The sequence below is a fragment of the Hyla sarda genome, chromosome 2, assembly GCF_029499605.1.
Source record: "Hyla sarda isolate aHylSar1 chromosome 2, aHylSar1.hap1, whole genome shotgun sequence".
Lineage (NCBI taxonomy): Eukaryota > Metazoa > Chordata > Amphibia > Anura > Hylidae > Hyla > Hyla sarda.
In genome coordinates this window covers 60554016-60574416 of record NC_079190.1, presented here as the reverse complement: position 1 = coordinate 60574416, position 20401 = coordinate 60554016, and the positions used below count along the sequence as shown (strand labels likewise).

Below are 20401 nucleotides of genomic sequence, written 5' to 3'. Positions count from 1 at the left end.
ATTTCTCCTCATTCAGCTTGTACCAGTCCCCCACCAAACCATCAAGTCCCGGAGTCTTCCCAGAGGGCAAGTCTTTTATAACTCTGGACACCTCGTCATCCGTCAGAGGAGCCTCCAGTCCAGAGGACTGGAGCGAGGTCAGCGGGACAAGGGGCAGCTCTCTCAGGAAGGACATTATAGACTCAGGGGCCATCCCAGAGGAGGAAGAATATAAGGAGCTATAGAAGGAGCGGAATACTTCATTAATGACCGAGGGATCAGATCTGAGGAACCCATCCTGAGCGCGTACACATGGTATAGAGGCCACAGGGCGGCTCTCCCTAGACAGGTAGGCCAAAAAATTCCTATTCTTATCTTCAAATTCAAATATGGATGCCTCCCTTGCTGCTAGTTTCAAATGTACCCAATCTTTCAGGACAATCAGCAGAGACCTCTGATCCCTAGTCCATTCCCTGACGTCCTCTGGAGTAGGGTCCCTCACCACCTCCGCCTCAAGAACCCCTATTTCAGTCTGTGGCGCCCGCTCTCGGGCTTCCAATGACGCCCTTCTGCCCACCAACCCCACCATAAATGCTCCCCGAACCGTGGCTTTATAAGCATCCCACTGGATGAGAACATCCGGATGGGAGGCCCAATAGTCAGAGTGAGCAGACTCCAAGGCAAAATAAATTTCATCCGCCTGAAACCACCCAGGATGCATTCTCCATAAACGTTAGGAGGGCCTAGGGCACAGGGACAGGGTAACTATCAAGGCAAAATGATCTGAGATCCCTCTACTAGTATAGCACAACTCATTCACCACCGGCAGCAGGTCAGCCAAAGCAAAGGCGAGATCGATACAGAAGAAGATTCTATGCACCGATGAGTAGTAACAAAAGACCGAATCCTCCGGGAATTTCCATCTCCAAAGGTCAGTAAGGCTTCACCCCAGACGCCAAGAAGCAAATGCAGAGGATCCGGGGTCCAGAGCACTGGTGCGATTTAGCCGAGGGTCAGGAACAGCATTGAAATCTCCTATAAAAAGAACAGGGTCAGTAGGGAAGGAAGTCAGCTTTTCCACAATCGATTCTAAGAGGGTCACATGAAAAGGGAGGAGGCACGTACAAGGAGAGTAGATTAAAGCAAAAGGAGGACAACGCACAATGCAAGATCACATACCTACCAAAGACCTGTAACCAAAACTAGAAATTCGTAGCAAGTGCAGGAGCCTGTTGCAATCCACCAACCACCGCCTCCCCCCCCATTAACTAAGGATAGAACCCCCTGACCCACTAATAAGTGACTTCCTAGAGGGAAGCTCGAACCTTGGCCAGCTAGCACTTACACCCTACCCACTAGCTAACTAAGAGAGCAGGCAGTCCATCAGGAACATCAGTCCGGCGGCTGAGGCACTCTGGGTACAGCCTCCACCCACTGCATCGTCTCCGCAAGCGAGGTGAAGAACTTGGCAGTACGTCCATCCACCATCCTCAGTCGGGCCGGGTACAGCATAGCGATACCCCTTGAAGCGAAGTTTGGCCCTGACTTACGTAAACTGGGTGCACTGTTTTCTCAATTCCACGGAGAAGTCCGGGTAGAAGGAGACTCTGCTATCACCAAAGAGCATCTCTCCCTTGATCCTCAAAGCTCTCAGGATAGCGTCTGTGTCTCTAAAGTGGAGAACCCTTGCTAGAAATGGTCACGGAGGCCCCCCAGGCACCCCCTCAGCCAGGACTCCAAGAACGCCACCGGATCAGCACCCTCTGCATTTTCTGGAAGGCCCATCAGCCGCATATTGTTACACCTCAATCGATTCTCAAAGTCGTCCGCTCTATCCACCATACCCCAGAACTGCCGCTGCATGTCAGAAATTTGTTGAGGTATAGGGCGGAGTGTCTTCAACCGTAGAAACTCTGTACTCCACCTCCGTGGTGCATTCCCTTAGCTTTTGAGTCTCATGGCGTAGAATGACAAATTCCTGTCGAAGCTCATCCACCTTAGAGATAATAGAAGTATGACAGGAGGTTATGGTAGATAGAATTTCCGTAAAGGGCAGGTCCATGAGAGCCCCATCATATGGCATCTTATGAGGACAAGGAAGAGGTGACGGGGCAGAGGGACAGTCCGCCACCGACCCAACCTGCATAGGCATGGCACTGCCCGACGGCTCCTCAGATCTGCAAAACTGACTAAATGTTTTAGCAGCATTGGCCGCCACTATAGTAGATAAAGGGGTCTGGGTCACAGAGTCCCGCATGGAGCAACCACCAGCCTCAGAATGGCCTACTCAAAAACTTATCTCTCTTAACTTTGATTTACCCTCCTTTTCCTCTTCTATTACTTATTCAGGTGTCGCTCTTCCCTCTTCTCTTTCCTCCATTTATAAACTAAACTACCCTCCTCTTTACAAGGCGCTCCGGGAGGACCTTGCCAAATGGGATCTTCCGCACATCTCCTGGATGGGTAGTATCCTCTCTGTGAAGATGATCCTCCTGCCACACCTTGTTACTTTTTTCGGACTCTTCCTATTCAGGCCTCGGACGTACGTGCTCTCCAAACTAATGTCTTTATATTAATATGGCGAGGCCTACTTCCTCGTAATTCGAGGAAGCTTATGTACTATCACAAATCACTTGGAGATCTCTCTGTTCCTAATCTTGTGAAATACTACCAGGCTGCCAGATTGGCGCAACTTCTCCTTTGTAATGCCAGGACGGGTTGCCCTAGGTGGGTTTCCCTCGAAAACAATCTGGTTGATCTATGGACTATTACTGTCCCCTAGGTCACGCTCCCTTCCGGCGTATTGTCGGGCCTGGGAAACTGAATTGGGTAAATCATTCTCTGAGGAAGAATGGTCACGCTGCTTCCATCTGACACACAATGCGGGTATCGCTTCGAAATCCCAGGAAACCTGCTACAAAGTTCTATCTAGATGGTACCGAGTGCCTTCGATGTTGCATCGTTGGTATCCCTCTGTACCTAGCACGCGTTGGAGATGTGGCACTGCGGAGGGTACGATGACGCATATATGGTGGGCTTGCCCGGCATTGACTCAGTTCTGGAGCACGGTTCTCCGGGTGGTGGCGGAGGTTACGGGGGTGCGGATACCCAACACTCCGGAAGCTACACTACTGTTTATGTTTCCTATGGCACAAGCGAGGTATAAATAATCCCTAGTAAGACACCTCCTCCAGGCGGCCAAATCAGTTATACCCCGGCGATGGAAGTCTCCTGACTCTCCTACTATTGAGGAATGGTTGGCTGAGGTAGCGCAGACCCATCGTATGGAAGAACTGCTTGCGGTTCTCCCTGCCGACGTGGAGAGGGTAGGTGCCACCTGGCTCCCCTGGGGCGAGTTTTGCTTGTCCGTGCGCTAGTTCCATGTCTTGAGGAGGGTTAGTTTGCATGACTCACTCTTCTGCATCTCCTTAGTCCTCTACCCCTGGCCTCTTGGCGCGTTCTTGTTCGCTGGCGGGTCCCTCCGCACATTACTGAACCCAACTCTGCAGTCTCTGGATATGTGTTCTCTTTCCTTCTCCCTCCCTCCTTCTTGGCTCCCCCCCCCCCCCCCCCTCTCTTTTTTTGTATGTTCTGTTTCTCTACGCTCTTGTGTTCTCCCTCTTTGGGATCTTTTCTTTGTGTGTTACGATGTATGAGTGTGCTTTCTGTTCTTTGTTGACTTTAAATAGTTCTCCCCCTGAATTGAGATTTTGCCTGTGTATGCACGTGCATCTGATGAGCAGCTATTGATTTTGGTCTTTTCATTTTGTGTTTATTGAAATGTATAATTGCTCACGGTTATATCCTAATTTCTGTCATGTTCTTTATATATGTGCCGTACCTTGCGGACTGTTTGGTGCACCTGCTTCTGCCTATGTTTTTCTACATTGTTGTGACTTGTAGCCTTCTGTATACCCGGCCTCACCTGGCCGTAGGGCTTGATTGTTATTGTATTGCTTGTCTTTTCTTATGTTCACTTTTTTTTTTTTTTTATAAAAACCTTTTTGAATTTGAAAACAATCTGGTGGCGCCCTATACTCTCTTCCTTGATGTGGCTCACCAAGTCTACTTCTTCCTACCACTGCTCTTCTTCCTCCTTATTCCCTCCTTTTATGGCGATCAGTCAAGCTTTCTTTGCAGTCTCCTATCTCTCCCCCTTTTTTCTAATCCCTCCTTTCCTCCTGGTCTGTGTCCTGTGAACTTCAGTTGGTGGCATTCCCAGAAGTTGTTCCGTCTGAAGGACTTAGTCGAGAAGAAGCTCGTGTCTGTTTATTTTTCGTTCCCGATTCTCTCCCAGAGTCTGAGTCATTTAGACTCAGATTTTTTTCCTTTTTGCACTCCATTACGGGGTCTGCCTCGGACATATCCACTACCCATTTTGAAGCCATGGCCTTATATACCCCCCACTCCCTTGGTCCCTTTCACAAATATATTCTCCTCCTCCTGAGGTTAAACTTCCTTTTATGGCCAAGTGGGAATCTGAATTGCACTTTACATTTTCGTTACCCCACTGGCATTCTTGTTGTCAACATCTGACTAAGGGGAGGTGGCAGGTATCCTTAGTGGAGACAGCTGTTAAAAGGGGTACTCCGGTGGAAAACTTTTTTTTTTTTTAATCAACTGGTGCCAGAAAGTTAAACAGATTTGTAAATGACATCTATTAAAAATTCTTAATCCTTCCAGTACTTATAAGCAGCTAAATACTACAGAGAAAATTATTTTATTTTGGGATTTCTTTTCTGTCATGACCACAGTGCTCTCTGCTGACACCTCTGTCCATTTTAGGAACTGTCCAGAGCAGCATATGTTTGTATTGGGGATTTTCTCCTGCCCTGGACAGTTCCTGACATGGACAGGTGTCAGCAGAGAGCACTGTGGTCGTGAAAGAAAATAAATCCAAAAAAGAAAAGAATTTCCTCTGTAGTATACAGCAGCTTATAAGTACTAGAAGGATTACGATTTTTTTTTAATAGAAGTCATTTACAAACCTGTTTAAACTTTCTGGCATCAGTTGATAAAAAGTTTTCCACCGGAGTACCTTTTTAAGATTCTCCACCACACTTATGTCCCTGCCCGTCTGCATTCTATATATTCTACTGTCTCTCCTGATTGTTTTAGGGGTTGTTCTGTTATCCATGAGTCATATTTGGTGGCAATGCCCTGTTATCGCCCTCTGGAGGAAAGTTGTCAACCTTATTTCCTCGATCTTGGGTGCATGATGGCCACTAAGCCTGGCAGCTTGTCTCTTGGGTGACAGGCCCTCTCATGTGCGATATGCCCCTTTAAAATTAGTTCAGTTCATGTTATCGGCGACTAGAATCCATATTGCTTCCAGATGGCGATTTCCTCTTCTCTCCTTCTCGATGGTGATTGACTGGATTAATGTCATCATGCTTTCTGAGAAAATGTCGGCAGTTTGGGAAGATTACCTTGACCTATTCTTCAGAGTTTGGCAGCCGTGGCTGGATTCTTCATATGCCTCCTTCTTTTTGCGCCTTTGACTGTATATATTTGGATTGCTTGTCTGTCCTACACTATTTAGTGTTTTGCTATATGATTGTTTGTAGACCTGTGTTGCCCTACCCCTCTCTCATCCCCTACTCCCCTATTTTATGTCGCGCCTGCCCAACTCCTATTACCTAACCCGGTTTTGAAGTACTTTGCAACTGTGTTTTAGACTCAAACTTTGTACTTGCTGCGCCCTAGTATGAGGACGCTGGATTTACTGTATGTACCTTTTCTTACGTTCTCAATAAACTATTTTGTTTGACACTAAAATGAATGATACCTAACTTATATAGGTTGAATTTTGTTTTACTTCTGTTAAAAAAATTATAATTTTTTTATACAGCGATGTGTGGGGGCTTATTTTTTGCGCTGGGATCTCTAGTTTTTATTGGTAACATTTTTGTCTTGATGGGACTTTTTGATAGCTTTTTATACATTTTTTAAGGTGTACAAAATGACCAAAATATGCAATTTTGGACTTTGGTATTTTTACGTATACGTCATTGACCGTGCAGTTTAATTAAAGTTATATTTTTATAAAAATATCAAAATAGATGGACAGCTCACAACAAAAATTGTACGAGGTTAACTGAGCACACCTGTACCATCAGGTGAAATGACAATGGAATGTAAAATAATAGAGTTCCCAGTCCTCAAATACCTCAGCCAAAAAGGTTGTACAATGGATGTTTGGAAAGATGCATACATTTTATTATAAATAACTTTAACACATAAAATTTCTCACAGGGCGCGTATGATATAACAAAAATATATACTTGATAATAAATGGACAATCTATAAAAAGGGAAACCTGTAAGATACAAGAAAAATGTCCAGTGTGTATGGAAGGACACTTCTGAAAAAAAAAAAATATATATATATATATACTGCAATAGTGATTGACCGCAATTCCCATTCAATAGCAGTTTGTATTCAATAATGCGGTATCTGAATAACTGCCACTGTTTGGCCTACCTATCCTGTCTGAACAAGGTGCTAAGGAAGGACTTTTTATTTAGGAACTTTACCTGGATTACTATCTGAACGCTATTAGATTGAAAATTCTGCCACTCCTACCACCACACTGTTCCAGCTACCTCCATCTGTGTACCCTGCCAGGTACTATTTCATATACCACCGCACACCACTGTGTGTGCTTCAATCTGTGTACCCTGCCAGGTACTACTTTGCATACCACCATGTGACTCCAGAGCTTCAAAATCACCTGAGCTCTGCAGCTGCCGGCCGCAGCAGAAACAGCTTATCATCTACACGCGCCCGGTCTGGAGCACCTTGTCTGTATACTGTTCCGGCAGAGTCACAATATTATTTACTGTACACCGGCAATTTTTTCATACATCGGCGGAGGCTTTACAGAGTGCTGGACGGCGATTATTCAAGGAGCGGTGAGCGATAGATACATAGTACCATCAGTTATTCAGATACCGCATTATTGAATACGAACTGCTATTGAATGTGAATTGCGGTCAATCACTATTGCAGTTATATATATTTATTCAGAAGTGTCCTTCCATACACACTGGACATTTTTCTTGTATCTTACAGGTTTCCCTTTTATTATCAAGTATATATTTTCATGTTATTTTATGTTATATCACACGGGCCCTGTGATAAATTTTGCGTGTAAAAGTTATTTATAATAAAATCTATGCATCTTTCCCAACATCCATTGTACAACCTTTTTGGCTGAGGTATTTGAGGACTGGGAACTCTATTATTTTACATTATATTTTTATAGTTCGGACATTTAAGTACGCACCAATACCACATGTTTATTTTTGTTTACATTTTTTTTTTTTCAAATGGCAAAAAGGGGGGGGGGGTGATTCAAACTTTTACTAGGGAAGGGGTTAAATCACATTTATTAACTATTTTTTTTACACTATTTTTAACCCCTTAAGGACCAAGGGCGTACAGGTACGCCCTTGGACCTGCTCTCCTGATATAACACGGGGTTACACAGTAACCCCGCGTCATATCACGGCAGGCCCGGCGTCATAGTGAAGCCGGGACCCGCCTCTAATAGCGCGCAGTGCCGATCGCGGCACCGCGCGCTATTAACCCTTTAGCCGCGCGCTCAGAGCTGAGCCGCGCGGCTAAAAGTGAAACCGAAAGTGGCCGGCTAGCTCAGTCGGGCTGTTCGGGATAGCCGCGGCTAATCGCGGCATCCCGAACAGCTGACAGGACAGCGGGAGGGCCCCTACCTGCCTCCTCGCTGTCCGATCGCCGAATGACTGCTCATTGCCTGAGATCCAGGCATGAGCAGTCATGCGGCAGAATCGTTGATCACTGGTTTCTTATGAGAAACCAGTGATCAGCATAGAAGATCAGTGTGTGCAGTGTTATAGGTCCCTATGGGACCTATAACACTGCAAAAAAAAAGTGAAAAAAAAAAAGTGAATAAAGATCATTTAACTCCTCCCCTATTAAAAGTTTGAATCACCCCCCTTTTCCAATAAAAAAAAACACAGTGTAAATAAAAATAAACATATATGGTATCACGGCGTGCGGAAATGTCCGAATTATAAAAATATATCATTAATTAAACCGCTCGGTCAATGGCGTGCGCGCAAAAAAATTCCAAAGTCCTAAATAGTGCATTTTTGGTCACTTTTTATATCATTTAAAAATGAATAAAAAGCGATCAATAAGTCCTATCAATGCAAAAATTGTACCGTTAAAAACTTCATATCACGGCGCAAAAAATGAGCCCTCATACCGCCCCATACACGGAAAAATAAAAAAGTTATAGGGGTCAGAAGATGACAATTTTAAACGTATTAATTTTCCTGCATGTAGTTATGATTTTTTCCAGAAGTCCGAAAAAATCAAATCTATATAAGTAGGGTATCATTTTAATCGTATGGACCTACAGAATAAAGATAAGGTGTCATTTTTACCGAAAAATGTACTACGTAGAAACGGAAGCCCCCAAAAGTTACAAAACTGCGTTTTTTTTTCAATTTTGTCGCACAATGATTTTTTTTTTCCGTTTCACCGTAGATTTTTGGGCAAAATGACTGACGTCATTACAAATTAGAATTGGTGGCGCAAAAAATAAGCCATCATATGGATTTTTAGGTGCAAAATTTAAAGAGTTATGATTTTTTAAAGGCAAGGAGCAAAAAACGAAAATGCAAAAACGGAAAAAACCCCGGTCCTTAAGGGGTTAAATCCCCATAGGGTACTATTACATGCAATCCTTGGATTGCATACACTGCTCAATGTAATGCTATAGCATAGCATTGATCAGTGTTATCGGTGCTGGATTGCTCCAGCCTGGCATGGCTGGCTGGATCATCAGATTATTGATCGGGTGGTCCGGTCGTCCTCTCAATTGATCGGGACACCATGGTTTTACCACGGTGGTAACCATCAGCTCCACTGAGCTGCCGGGGTGGTTTTACATTTTTATTTTAGACGCCGTGATCAACTTTGATTGCGGCGTCTAAGGGGTTAATGCTGGGCATCACATCGATCAATGATGTCTGGCATTAGACACCCTGCTGTGATGCGGGGTCAGCTCCTGAGCCTGCATAATAGAAGGGAAGAGGGCGCAGGGCATACAGATATGCCCTGCGTCCTTAAGGAGTTAAAATGTCCCTGTTAATTTAACCCCTTAAGGACCACGGGTTTTTCCGTTTTTTCACTTTCGTTTTTCCTCCTCACCTTTTAAAAATCCTAACCCTTTCAATTTTGCACCTAAAAATCCATATGATGGCTTATTTTTTGCGCCACCAATTCTACTTTGCAGTGACATCAGTCATTTTACCCAAAAATCTACGGCGAAACGGAAAAAAAAATCATTGTGCGACGAAATTGAAGAAAAAACGCCATTTTGTAAATTTTGGGGGCTTCCGTTTCTACGCAGTACATTTTTCGGTAAAAATTACACCTTATCTTTATTCTGTAGGTCCATACTATTAAAATGATACCCTACTTATATAGGTTTGATTTTTGTCATACTTCTGTAAAAAATCATAACTACATGCAGAAAAATTTATACGTTTAAAATTGTCATCTTCTGACCCCTATAACTTTTTTTATTTTACCGCTTATGGGGCAGTTTGAGGGCTAATTTTTTGAGCCGTGATCTGAAGTTTTTAGCAGTACCATTTTTGTATTGATCAGACTTTTTATTCATTTTTTCATAATATAAAAATTGACCAAAAACACGTTATTTTGGACTTTGGAATTTTTATCGGCGGTCGATTGCTCAAGTCTGCATCTCAGGCTTGGAGCAATCAATATCGCCGAAGGGACACGCCAGAGGAAGGTAAGAGGACCTCTGATCGTGTCCCAGCCGATCGGGACACCGTATTTTCACTCCGATGGTCAGCCACACTGAGCAGCCGGGCAGCTTCCACTTTCGTTTTAGACGCGGCGTTAAACTTTGAACGCCGCGTCTAAAGGGTTAATAACGTGTGGCACCGCGATCGCTGCCGCGCACTATTAGCCCCGGGTCCCGGCTTCAGATACATGCCGGGACCGACTCTATATGACGTGGGGTCACCGCGTGACCCCGCGTTATATCGTGGGAGCCGGCCAAGGACGTAAATATATACGTCCTTGGTCGTTAACGGGTTAAAAACAGAGATATGTCAACAGTTTTGGATCAGTCAGGGTCTATTCACACGGCAGAATTTCCGCATGCGGAATTCCGCACAGATTCCTCATGCAGATTCCACCTCAAATGAATGCACAAGCCAGAAACCACCCAAATGAATGCAGAAGCGGAATTGGTGCAGATGTGTGGAAATTCTGCCATGTGAATGGACCCTCTCAATGCTCAGACCACCACAATCATTAAAACAAGTGGGAAGTGTATGGGTCTGCGCTTGCTCCTCTGCTTTGCAGCCATGTTTGATCCACTTCACTGGCAGTTAAACACAGAATCTGTATATATAAAACTCAACGTGTGTATGTATGTTCCACAAAAACTTTCAAACGGCTAAAGATATTAACATGAAATTTGGCACACATGTTACTTATATGCCAACAACAAACATAGGATAGGTGATTTAACCCTTACTCACCCTCATTTGCCAGGGGCAGGGCTTATGTTTAAAGTCCCATGCAAGTCAATTGGAAATATATGTTACCGCATAACTTCCAAACGGCTGGAGATATTTCGATAATACTTGGTCACATGTTACTTATATGTCCACTTAAAATATAGGATAGTTTATTTAACCCTTAACTACCCCCATTTGTGAGGGTCGGAGTTTTGGTTTAAAGTCCCATGCAAATCAATGGGAAATGTATTTTCTCATATAATTTCCGTACGGCTGTAGCTATTTCAATGCTTGGTACACATATTACGGGTCGGGATAGGAGGACCGGGATAGGAGGACCGGGATAGGAGGACCGGGATAGGAGGACCGGGATAGGAGGACCGGGATAGGAGGACCGGGATAGGAGGACCGGGATAAGAGGACCGGGATAAGAGGACCGGGATAAGAGGTCGGGATAGGAGGTCGGGATAGGAGGTCGGGATAGGAGGTCGGGATAGGAGGTCGGGATAGGAGGTCGGGATAGGAGGTCGGGATAGGAGGACCGGATAGGAGGACGGGATAGGAGGACGGGATAGGAGGACGGGACAGGAGGATGGTATAGGAGGTCGGGACAGGAGGTCGAGATAGGAGGAGGGGATAGGAGGTCGGGATATGACAACAATATATGAGGACTGCATATGAAGTCAAAAGCTTCCTCCTTTGTTTATTTTCCTCCCCAACAAGGATTAGGAAGGAAAAAACGGGCAACGCCGGGTACTCAGCTAGTAGGTGATAAACGTGTGTTCAATGGGGATTGCACTGCTAAAGTGAGAAAAAAATTTGATCCCCTGCTAATTTTGTAAGTTTGCCCATTATTTGCAAATGGAAAAAACACAAAATACAAATCTCCCTCAGTTACATAGAAACATAGAATGTGTCGACATTTGGCCCATCTAGTCTGCCCAAGAAGTTGGGGGCACCATGCAAGATCTCCCCTTATGGTGTTTTAATGGTCAGGAGAACGGTGAGGAATCAGCAAAGAACTACACGGGAGGATCTTGTAAATGAGCTAAAGGTTGCCAAGACTGAAGTCTGCCAATGAAACTCAGAATCATTTATATGTTCATGATTAAACTTCAGACAGACCTTGCAGGAGGAGCAGGATTTCAGTCCTTCATGGCTTAGTGTGTTACCAATTGTTTTCTTGGTGACTATGTTCCCATCTGCCTTGAGATCATCGACAAGATTCTCCCATGTAGTTCTGGGCTGATTTCTCCCTGTTCTAATGATCATTAAACCTCCACGAGTTGAGATCTTGCCTGGAGCCCCTACCAAGGAAGATTGACAGGTATTTTTTGTTTATTCCATTTGTAAATAATTGCACAATCTGTTGTAAACTGTTCACCAATCTGCTTGACGGTGTCTTGTAGGCCATTCCAGCCTTGTGTTGGTCTACAAGCTTGTCCCTGACATCCTTGGACAGCTCTATGGTCTCTGGTGGAGAGCACTCCCTTTAATAAGACACCTGGGGAGCAGAAATCTTGCCGATTGATGAGACCAAACACTAATTCATTGATTAAAATGCAAATCAATTCACAACTTATCTGAAATGTGTTTTTCTGAATTTTTGTTGTTGTTATCTTTTATTGTCCAAATAGACCTACCACTAAAATTATAATTTTTTTGTCAGCGCGTCAACGGGCAAATGTACAAAATCAGTAAGGGTTCAACAATTTTTTTCCTTTAATGTATAACCCTCACTGATTGAGTATGGGGCAGAGTTCTCCATTTCTTCTCATTGTGCAATAGTAGTGAGAAGTTTGCAGAGGGCAGCAGTCAACCATACACAGTGCCGCTCCACTGAAAGTGTATAAGATTCATAATAATCATCTGACAACCGCAGGTCTGTTGACCAACCATATAATTAGAGATGAGCGAACTTACAGTAAATTCGATTCGTCACAAACTTCTCGGCTCGGCAGTTGATGACTTATCCTGCATAAATGAGTTCAGCTTTCAGGTGCTCCGGTGGGCTGGAAAAGGTAGATACATTCCTAGGAAAGAGTCTCCTAGGACTGTATCCACCTTTTCCAGCCCACGGGAGCACCTGAAAGCTGAATTAATTTATGCAGGATAAGTCATCTACTGCCGAACCGAGAAGTTCGTGACGAATCGAATTTACTGTAAGTTCGCTCATCTCTACATATAATGCATGAAAGAGTGGTGTCCAAGCCATTCATATGCCTTAATAAGTCACATGGACAGAAGTCCATGCCATAAGACATGCTCTGACAAAAGAAAAGAAAAAGTAGGTGTAAGGTACTGTATATACTTACCCTCATCAATTGTGGTGTGCACAGTAAACTATCAGAAATATCTGAAAGAAACAAAAGTTTGTACACTAAGCATTAGGTCGACATTGGGGTATATTTACTAGGGATCGACCGATTATCGGTTTTGCCGATAATATCGGCCGATATTCACAATTTTCTAAGTTATTCGATATCGGCAATTACCTTGCCGATAATGCGGGCACTTTAAATCAATGAACTGCAGCGGCTTTTGTGGGGCCAGACACCACCACCGCCCGCTTCTCTTCCCCTGCCTGTCCTGGGGTACTGAGCCCAACCACCGCCGATGCCAGAGACCGCCGCCGCCACACGCTTCTCTCCCCCTGCCTGTCCTGGGGTTCTGAGTACAACCACTGACGCTGCCAGAGACCGCCGCGGCCACCCGCTTCTCTCCCCATGCCTGTCCTGAGTCCAACCACCGCCACCAGAGACCGCCGCCGCCGGTGCCCCATTGCCTCCCCCATCCGCGGCGCGGCGCACAGTGACAGCTCAGGGATGCCGCCGGAGCCAGAAGTAGCGCGGACTCCGGGAACAGGAAATTATAAAACCGGGGATGGGGGAGGCAATGGGGCACCGGCGGCGGCGGTCTCTGGCAGCGGCGGTGGTTGGACTCAGAACAGGCAGGGGGAGAGAGGTGGGAGGCGGCGGCGGCAGTCTCTGACCCCGCAAAAGTCGCTGCAGTTCATTGATTTAAAGCGCCCGCCAGAAACAGTTTATCAGAGTATATCCGCACACACACACACGCACCCTCATTTTACCAAGGATACTTTGGGGGGGGGGGGAAATTAAAATGCACGGAATATCGGTATAAGTTATCGGCTATCGGCCTAGAAAGTTCACAGGTTATCAGTATCGGCTCTAAAAAAATCAATAATCGGTTGATCCCTAATATTTACTGATATTATAATACAACTGAGCTGTATTGAGATGGATAAAGCAGTTTGTGAGATATAACAGATAGCTACATCAGGCATTATCTGCCAATTTTAAGTCCGAGTTCACACATAGGTGGGGAGATATTCAAAAACTACTGTAATTTCTATTCCAGCTATATTAATCACACTGTTTTTCTCCTCACATTTTCAAAGGTCTCTTGTGCTGCTTTGAAAATATGTGAGAGTTAATAGCAGAATGTGGTGCCAAATTTTTTTTGCCACCATATTGAATTTTATTTGCCAAATTTTGCAGAGTTTGGCACCAAAGTTGCAGACTTGTGTGCCAAATAGTAAATCCCAGAAAATTCTGGCAGAATCATCTCACATAATTTTCCATGATTACTAGAGCCCAGACAAGATATAACTGTATGAATAAAACATATCCAGGGGTTAAATGCAAGTGCAGGGGCAGTGACCATAAAACAAATAATTTTTTTATGTAAATTGGACTCTCAGCCCTTTGAAAATATGTAAACATGAAATTTACATTACCACATCCACTTTTGCAAAACTGGCGTGACTATTGTTAACCTTGAATCATTTCCATGTAAAACACGCAAAATTTTTGACTTTAAGATTTTTGAATATGACCTCCACAGTATTTTGGTTGGTGGAACAGACAGAGATTATAATGCAAGTTATAATGCTAAAATGGTCCACCTTTTCCTGTGTCCTGGAACCACTCCTGGTTTTGACTTATAACAGGAATAATAAAACCTACTACAATATAGGTATACACAAACCATGATTAAATAGAGAGATCGTACTTAAATTCACATAAAAAATACAAACACATTAAAATCCAGGAAAAATACAAGGGGTTGACATAGCCTGTGCAGGATAGTCAGCATAACTGCATGCTGAGTTTTGCAGCATTCCAACAATTCTGGATTCGTTTTTTTGTGCGTAAATGAGTGTATATTGCATTTGTCCCGAGCCCTATTCTCTACCATACAATTATGTCAGAAAACTGGGATAATTCTACTACTTGCAAAGATAATGACAAGTACTTACCGAACTTCCTATATTGCTGTGGTGTTCTTTGTAGGTATCGTCTATCATCATAGGGAGCCTTAAACAAGTGTTCCATGACAACAGGGCTGAAATACAAACAGTAATTGGCAGATTTTATATAAAAACGCTGTGTATAACAGCTGGTTAATAACAGAGGCCATGTTCACATCAGTATTGGGCGAGTCCATTATGATATGTCCATTACTGTCACATAACAGAGGTCATTCGTATTGGATCTAAAACGGTTGTTAACGGAAGTCATCAGTCCATTATACTAAAAGATTATGTTAAAATTAAATATAACATAATGGACCGGTAACATCCGTTATTATCCATTAAACATCTGTTTATCACCCTTAAGGTCAGTTATTTTTTAACCATTTCCACTAATTTTTTTCTTATTATGCAACACCACAGAATTCAACGTTAAATTACTAACTATATTAGAATTTCTGTTATTTCTTACAGAAAACAAAATAGTGGATGCTGGGTATATTTTCCGTTAAAATGTCTAAACATTAAGTAACTGATGAAATATAAGGATACGGGAGATGAAAAAATCACCCACTGAAATGAAAGGGATCCGTTAACTTCCGTTTCATTCGTTTCTCAAATTCTTCACCAAAACTGAGTAATGGAAATGATAAATGTTGATGTGAACCCAACCTAAGGAACTGCTGAGGAATACATCAGTGTCTTCTCTGAAAAATGCTGTATAAATGGGAGTTCATAAAGTCTTTACAGGAAGTTAACACAGCAGGTATAAAGGCCAACGGTGCCTAGTGACACATAGAGGGGGGGGGGGGGGCGATTTATCAAAACCTGTACAAAAGTTGCCCATAGCAACCAATCAGATGGCTTCTTTCATTTTTCATAGGCCTTTTTAAAAATAAAAGCAGCAATCTGGTCGCAATGGTCAACTGCACCCCTTTTCCTCTACACAGGTTTTGACAAATCTCGCCCATAATGCATATTACACAATAAGGTCTGATCTACAACTAACAGAGCCTTGGAATGCAATGCTGTCAAATAGCATCATAACCCTGCCCCTATTCTCCATACTACTGAAGGTGTGACACACAAACAAGCCTTAATGACCCCTAGCAGAGATGTTGTGACTGCTACTATATCAAGGCATAGTCTCTGTTTCATTAAGGGCGAGGACTGTAAAGTCTTACCTGTCAGGTAAATATCTATTTGAGGTACCAAAGACTTCATTGGCTGGTGCTGAAGTGCCAGGACTCCTTTGTGTTTTAACATTTCTAAAATTTTCTGTGGAAAAAAAAAATTTATATGAAAAAATATAGATATATAACTATTAATAACTTCAACAAGACAAGTAAAGAAGATAATAAACAGGCTAGAGGTGACAGCACCTGTATATAACATTTTGGGGTAATGTCTTAAAAGGTTTATGCCTATTCCCAGGATAAAAGCATTAAAGAACGCAAAAGGGTTTAAAGAAAGCAATAACTTGCTTATTCTTCTGATTGGTGGGGGTCTCAGCACTGAGCCCCCGACAGATCAAAACTTTTGACATGTCTCTAGGACAGGTGGAAAGTTTTTAGTTTTTTTTTATGACACTGCCCATTAACTGGTTAACGACCAAGGCCATGTATACACGTCCTTGTGCCATTAAAGGGGTACTCCGGCGCTTAGACATCTTATCCCCTATCCAAAGGATAGGGGATAAGATGCCTGATCACGGGGGTCCCGCCGCTGGGGACCCCCGTGATCTTGCACACCGCACCTCGTTCATAATCAGTCCCCGGAGCGTGTTCGCTCCGGGTCTGATTACCGGCGACCACAGGGCCGGCGGCGTGTGAGGTTACGCCTCCGCGTGACGTCACGCTCCGACCCCTCAATGCAAGCCTATGGGAGGGGGCGTGACAGCTGTCACACCCCCTTCCATAGGCTTGCATTGAGGGGGTGAAGCGTGACGTCACACGGGGCGGAGCCTTGCTCACGGCCCCGTGATCGACAGTAATCAGACCCGGAGCAAACACGCTCCGGGGACTAATTATAAACGGGGTGCGGCATGCAAGATGACATGGGTCCCCAGCGGCGGGACCCCCGCGATCAGGCATCTTATCCCCTATCCTTTGGATAGGGGATAAGATGTCTAAGCGCCGGAGTACCCCTTTAATGGGGTATGGCGCGGGCTCCCGACTCAAGCCCGCATCATACAGGTCGTCCCTCAGCTGATTCCTGTGGCTGAGGGCCTGAGTTAATAGCCGACATGCGGCGATCGTTGCGGCCAGCTATTGACCCTTTAGATCGCCACTGTCCAAGCTGACAGAAGCGTCTAAAGGTACCTTTAACTGCTCCCTGGTGGTCAAGTGTGGTGGATTGCAACCTCCCCAATGCAGCACGATCGCAGGGGGGCGATTCACTGCTGAGGTATAACCTCACCTTCTGTGTCGGCTGCTGCGCATGATAAAGCCTGACAGGACCTGGCATCGTCGCATCCTTGCGTTCGCTCCGGGGACTGATTACAAACAGGGTGCCGCGTGCAAGATCCTGGGGGTCCCCAGCCGCGGGACTCCCGCGATCAGGCATCTTATCCCCTATCCTTTGGATAGGGGAAAAGATGTGTAAGCACCGGAGAACCCCTTTAAAAGAGATTAAAATCCCATTTTAAGTATTGCCGACTTTATTCCAATGAGAAAACGAAACAGACAATCTCACCCTCTGTAACTTTTTTATCATGATCTTTAGTTGGTGAGAAAAACAGAGGGGAACACAAACTCTGCTCTCTAAAAATATTGGGTGTAGACTCTAGCTGGCTGTTCTGGGATGGCTTCTGCTGTGGGGTCTTGAAGAGGTTGTCATCCTGCCAGCTTCCCCTCTTGTCATCCTCCTCACGTAGCTTGGGCTGAAGACGTAGAGCCTCTCTGGTCAGATCCTCAAACCAGTTTACGTTTATTGGTCCCAAGTCTGTAAAGAAAGAAATGTTTAAAGTATAGCCTTGTTGTCCAATCAATACAGCACAAAACAAACTTTTACTATGTCACCAATGTCACCTAGAATTGGTGGGTGTTTCAGGGTTTTTTCTTTCTTGTTATTTTTTTATCTCCCCCCCCATAATGGGTCGGACAAAGCGGCCAGTTGTGCACTTCACAGGGTTATAATACACAATCGCAGTGAGGTGTGAACTCTAAAGTTTTTACTAATGATAGTCACACTTTAAAGGGGTACTCCATTGCTCAGCGTTTGGAACAAACTGTTCCGAACGCTGGTGTCGGGAGCTCGTGATGTCATATCCCCGCCCCCTCAATGCAAGTCTATGGCAGGGGGCGTGACAGCCATCACGCCCCCTCCCATAGACTTGCATTGAGGGGGCAGGGTGGGACATCATGAGGGGGCGGGGCTATGACGTTACAAGTTCCCAGCGCCGGCTCCAGCATTCGGAACAGTTTGTTCCAAACGCTGAGCAGCGGAGTACCCCTTTAAGAAGGCATTTACATCAAGTTATGTCTGTATGCTGCAGCTAACAGAAAGCCATGAGACATACACCATGGCAAGTCTGCCTTCAAAGTATTCCCATTTCTAAGTTATCCTCTGAATGGGGGAGAAAAAGATGATTGGTGGGGGACTGACCACTGATTACAAGAACGCAGGAGAATTGTCCTCCCAAAAGTATTAAGTACTCACAGATACCAATTACCAATACTTTTTAAAGTCATGTGACAGCAGAGGCGGCTGTAGACGAAAGTCAAGCATTAGGCCCTTACTCATAATTAAGATATGCCCCCAGTAGTTAGGTAGGGAATTCTCCCTATTAGGTAGAAGCCCCTAGTTGGCAGGTAAGGAATCCACCTATTAGGTAGAAGTCCTCAGTAGGTAACTAGATCCCCCAGAATATAGGTAAGTAGGGAATTCTTCCTATTAGATTCCCAGTAGGCAGGTAGATTCCCCCATTAAGTGGTCTTCCCCCCCTCCAAAGAAAATAATAGAATTCCCACTCACCTTCCCTCCACTCCTGTGCTGAGGCCTCAGTATACTACCTGCAGGACCTTTTCCTGTCAGCCGGAGTGGTGCAGGACCTGCCATGTAGTGAAGTGACATCATCATGCGGCAGGTCCTGCGCCACTGGGGATAACAGACTATGAAGAGGCGGGAGCATAGAGAGGAGAAAGGACATTTTATTTAATTTCTGGTCTGCAGGTATCTGGGATATTTGCACAGTACTGATACAAGTATCAAGACATCTAGTCATTCTCTACAGCAGTGTTTCCTAACCAGGGTGCCTCCAGCTGTTGCAAAACTACTGGGAGTGCTGGGAGTTGTAGTTTTGCAACATAAGTTGCACAAGTGGTCGTGATGAATCAATGCACCTGTGTTGCTGCAGTGCGCCTTGAACAGCTGGAAGAAGACAGAAGTGGCGGGCTGTACAGAAGCCATGTCATTCTTCATACACACTCATGGTACCGCACGTCACCTCACAGACACTCAGGGAGCGGTACCGCACAGATCAGTGCACGGGGCTCCGGTCGGTCACACAGCTTCAACTTCCCGCGGCAGCAGCAGCACACTACGTCACTCAGCACTGCCTCAATACGCTAAGCCAATCACAGTACAGCTTACAGGATGCTCCGCCCACTACACGTAGGAGACGTGAGTTGTGATTGGCTGACACCACACAGTTCTCCAATGGAACTACATTTCCCATAATGCTGATTTGGGATGGGGCGCGTAAATAAATACCGTGGCGTGTGAGGGAGGGAGGCATGGGCGCTGGAATAAGGGGGCGGGGTACTAGATGGTGACGTTATACGTAGGATGGGTTTTGGAGCAGCACATAAGGCACTTTTGTGACCTAAAATCTTTGTAGTAGTATCTTTGTCATAACCACTTTTTTGTGTGGATTTTTTTGCAACTGTTTGGGACATAAATGCCAGGGTTTTCCCTGTTGCATAGTCCAGACTGCTGCGCTATTCTATTTTGTGAAATTCTGTGAAAAAAACAGACTGCACAGTATTCATTTTTTTTAACATGTGACCCTATGTAAAATGGATGCCACTAAGTGGCGCAACATTATAATGAACATTATTACTGATAGAGAAAAACATAACAGAAGATGTAATGAGTTCTTTATTCTTGCTAGACCTGAAATGTACGGTGTCCATTTTAGGACATCGTCAGTCGTCAGCCGTACCTCCGTCAGGTGAAACGGTGTCCCACCTCCTCCCTCGGACCAATCGCCGTCAGTCGTCAGCGGCGACTCTGTCCTCCGTCAGGCGAAACGGCGTCCCGCCTCCTACCTCACACCAATCGCTGTCATCCTTCAGCCACAACTTCCTCATCCGAAAGTCCCTCATCCAAAACGCTGTCATGCCTCAGACAATTCTCCCTCAGACGCATTGCAGAGCCAACGCTGCACAGCACTGTATAGCAGAGCCAACACTGACACTCTGCTACACGGCAGGAAGGTTTTTCGTCTGAGGGATGACAGAGTTTTGGATGAGAGACTTTAGGATGACAGAGTTTTGGATGAGAGACTTTAGGATGATAAAGGAGGGAGGAGGGAGTTGCGGCTGATGCCTGACGGAGATTGGGAGTAGGCGGGACACTGTTTCGCCTGACGGAGGTACGACTG

At 44.8% G+C, this 20401-nt stretch overlaps 1 protein-coding gene across 2 annotated transcripts in view; it reads right to left on the bottom strand.

The window, feature by feature from the left end:
- The window catches only part of BRCA2 (BRCA2 DNA repair associated), a 101713-nt gene extending 82333 nt beyond the window's left edge, over nt 1-19380 (bottom strand). For both annotated transcript variants that reach the window (XM_056561886.1, XM_056561887.1), the window contains exons 1-5: nt 19140-19380; nt 17491-17739; nt 15981-16074; nt 14803-14888; nt 12839-12879 (exon numbers count right to left, since the gene is read on the bottom strand). In XM_056561886.1, coding sequence (XP_056417861.1) covers nt 12839-12879; nt 14803-14888; nt 15981-16074; nt 17491-17739; nt 19140-19218 — 549 coding nt within the window. In that variant the 5' untranslated portion in view covers nt 19219-19380. The remainder of the gene's footprint in view (nt 1-12838; nt 12880-14802; nt 14889-15980; nt 16075-17490; nt 17740-19139) is intronic.
- Between the last annotated feature and the right edge of the window lie 1021 nt (nt 19381-20401).